Here is a 3,264-nt window from a genome sequence, read left to right on the forward strand (position 1 = left end):
GAACTTTTGAATAAAATGTATAAATTATTATTATTAATAATTAACATGTTTAAGTAGACAAAACATTAAAAGATTTGATGATAATTAACCACTTCAAGTAAGAAAATATTTCTAAAAGTTAATCTATAAAGGTACTAGCTAAAAGTACATTGATTGTTGTGACACCGTACTATCATATTTCTTCAGGTGATCTAACTTTATCCACTGAAAATCTGTTATTAACTATGATGTGGTATCATTTGTATCTATTTTAGGTATGAAGACCTGCTGTCAGAGTCAGTGTCTTGGTAATCATGTTATAAAACAAGAAGATCACTTTATAGAAGTTATGAATTCCCCCAAACCAAATTGTGTTATATGTGGAGAAACAACTTTAAATGGAAATAACCTAAACAAATTTAATATACCTCAGTGTAATGGTAAAACATACAGTTGTGTTGTCAGTGGAGAAGAATATGGAACAGTGGATAACCTAATACAAGAACAGAGGATACAATCTGGAGAGAAACCATATCATTGTGCAGTTTATGGAAAACATTTGGAGAGATATAGTCCCTTAGAGGGACATGAAAGAAATCACCCTGGGGAGAAACCTTACAGTTGTGGAGTTTGTAGAAAACAGTTTCGATCAAGCAGTAACTTAAAATCACATCAAAGAATACACATTGGGAAGAAACCTTACAGTTGTGGAGTTTGTGGAAAACAGTTTCGATCAAGCAGTAACTTAAAATCACATCAAAGGATACACACTGGGAAGAAACCTTATAGTTGTGGAGTTTGTAGAAAACAGTTTGGATCAAGCAGTAATTTAAAATCACATCAAAGAATACACACTGGGGAGAAACCTTACCCTTGTATAGTTTGTGAAAAACAATTTAGAACAAATAATGAATTAAAATATCATCAAAAAATACATACTGGGGAGAAACCATACAGTTGTACAGTTTGTGAAAAACAATTTAGAACAAACAGTGAATTAAAACAACATCAAAAAATACATACTGGGGAGAAACCATACAGTTGTACAGTTTGTGGAAAACAGTTTAGAACAAATAGTGAATTAAAACAACATCAAAAAATACATACAGGGGAGAAACCATACAGTTGTACAGTTTGTGAAAAACAATTTAGAACAAACAGTGAATTAAAACGACATCAAAAAATACATACTGGGGAGAAACCATACAGTTGTACAGTTTGTGGAAAACAATTTAGGAGAAACAATGAACTAAAAGAACATCATAGAATACACACTGGGGAGAAACCTTACAGTTGTTCAGTATGTGGAAAACAACTTAGAACAAATAACCATTTAAGAGGGCATCGAAGAATATGTACTGGGGAGAAACCGTACAGTTGTACAGTTTGTGAAAAACAATTTGGAACAAGGACTAATTTAAATATACATCAAAGAATACACACAGGGGAGAAACCATACAGTTGTTTAGTGTGTGGAAAACACTTTGGTACAAAGAGTATCTTAAAATCACATCAAGGAATCCACACTGGTGAAAAACGTTACATTTGTACAGTTTGTGAAAAACGATTTAGAAGAAACTGTGATTTAAAACAACATCAAAAAACGCACACTGGTGAGAAACCTTACCATTGTGCAGTATGTGGTAAACATTTTTCAGCAAGTGCCATCTTAAAAAATCATCAAAGAATACATACTGGGGAGAAACCTTATAGTTGTTCAGTGTGTGAAAAACACTTTATATCTAAGAATGTATTAAGAAATCATTTTATATCACACACTGAGGAGAAACTTTACAGTTGTACAATTTGTAAAAAACAATATGGATCAAACTCTGCCTTGAAAAACCATCAAAAAACACACACTGGGGAGAAACCTTACAACTGTACAATTTGTGAAAAAAAATTTCGAAGAAATTCAGAATTAAAAATACATCAAAGAATTCACACTGGGGAGAAATCTTACAGTTGTGAATTATGTGGAAAACACTTTGGTACAAAAAGTCATGTAGAAAATCATCAAAGAATACATACTGGAGAGAAACCATACAGTTGCGAAGTTTGTGGAAAACAGTTTAAATCAAATGGTGAATTAAAAAGTCATTTAAGATCACACAGTGGGGAGAAACCTTACAGTTGTGCAATTTGTGAAAAACAATTCGGAAGAAATTCAATATTAAGAAAACATGAAAGAACACACACACTGGGGAGAAACCTTACAGTTGTGCGATTTGTGAAAAACAATTCGGAAGAAATTCAATATTACGAAACGTGAAAGAACACACACTGGGAAGAAACCTTACAGTTGTGCAGTGTCTGGAAAACACTGGTACAGATAATTGCTTAAAATCACATGTAAATAATTTTGTAGGAAGTAATAACTTAAATAAACATCAAAGAATACATCCTCTTTGAAAACCATACAGTTGTTCAGTTTGTGGAAAATGCTATAGAAGAAACATTAAATTAAAAGAACATCAAAGAATACACATTGGGGACATGTGTTACATTTCTGTAGCCTTCATACCTCAGCAGTTAAGTATGAGAGTTTACAATACTACAAATTGAGTGTTGATACCTGTATTTGACACAGCACACAGCCCATTGTGTAGCTTTGTAATGTATCATTTAACATAAAATTAAAAGACAAAAAAGGGATCCTTTTGTCCATTTTCTACATCCACTGCAGGGAATCGAACCCTGTAATCCAGTATTGTTAGTCTCAAATTATTACTGTTCCACCAGGTAAGTCTACTTCATGTACTTACTTATCAGGAACTAAAATCAAGGTGTTAAATATGGTAGGTAGAACCCTCAAGAAGGTCTTACTAACTAATAACTTATCCTTTCATTATCTACTTAAGGTACACCCTTATCACGAACTCAAGTCAAGGTTTTAAATATAGTAGATAGAACCATATAGAAGGTGTTACTTATTAATATATTCTACCTTCCTCATCTACTTCGCAGAACAAGTTTATTGTTTTAAAATCTTTGATCAGCAAGTGGAGATGCCAGTTGGACCAAGAAAAAGCTCAATCTCTACCTCAATATGATGCAACAAGAGAAGTAGTGCTTTTACAGGGTTCCTAGCAGTATAAGCTAACTTTAAGATCTGAATAGATGTATGTGTATAATATTTATTTGATCTCATATAACTGCAAGATTAATATTAATTAAAAATGAATCATTGAGAATCCACTCATTTATTATGTTGAATTTTGCCTTAACTTCTACTAAAAAGCTAGTGAAGTTTTAAAATTCATAAAAATCGACAAGAAGAAAATA

The 3,264-nt window shown here is 32.2% G+C and overlaps 1 protein-coding gene across 1 annotated transcript in view; it reads left to right on the top strand.

Annotated features, from left to right (window-relative positions):
- Positions 1-3,258, top strand: part of LOC106475215 (zinc finger protein 345-like) — a 14,623-nt gene extending 11,365 nt beyond the window's left edge. Inside the window, exons 3-4 of the mRNA XM_013935912.2 lie at positions 255-2,173; positions 2,392-3,258. Coding sequence (XP_013791366.2) covers positions 255-2,173; positions 2,392-2,544 — 2,072 coding nt within the window. The 3' untranslated portion in view covers positions 2,545-3,258. The remainder of the gene's footprint in view (positions 1-254; positions 2,174-2,391) is intronic.
- Positions 3,259-3,264: the final 6 nt, after the last annotated feature.

Source organism: Limulus polyphemus, unplaced genomic scaffold (assembly GCF_000517525.1).
Source record: "Limulus polyphemus unplaced genomic scaffold, Limulus_polyphemus-2.1.2 Scaffold8232, whole genome shotgun sequence".
In the NCBI taxonomy this organism is placed as follows: Eukaryota; Metazoa; Arthropoda; class Merostomata; order Xiphosura; family Limulidae; genus Limulus; species Limulus polyphemus.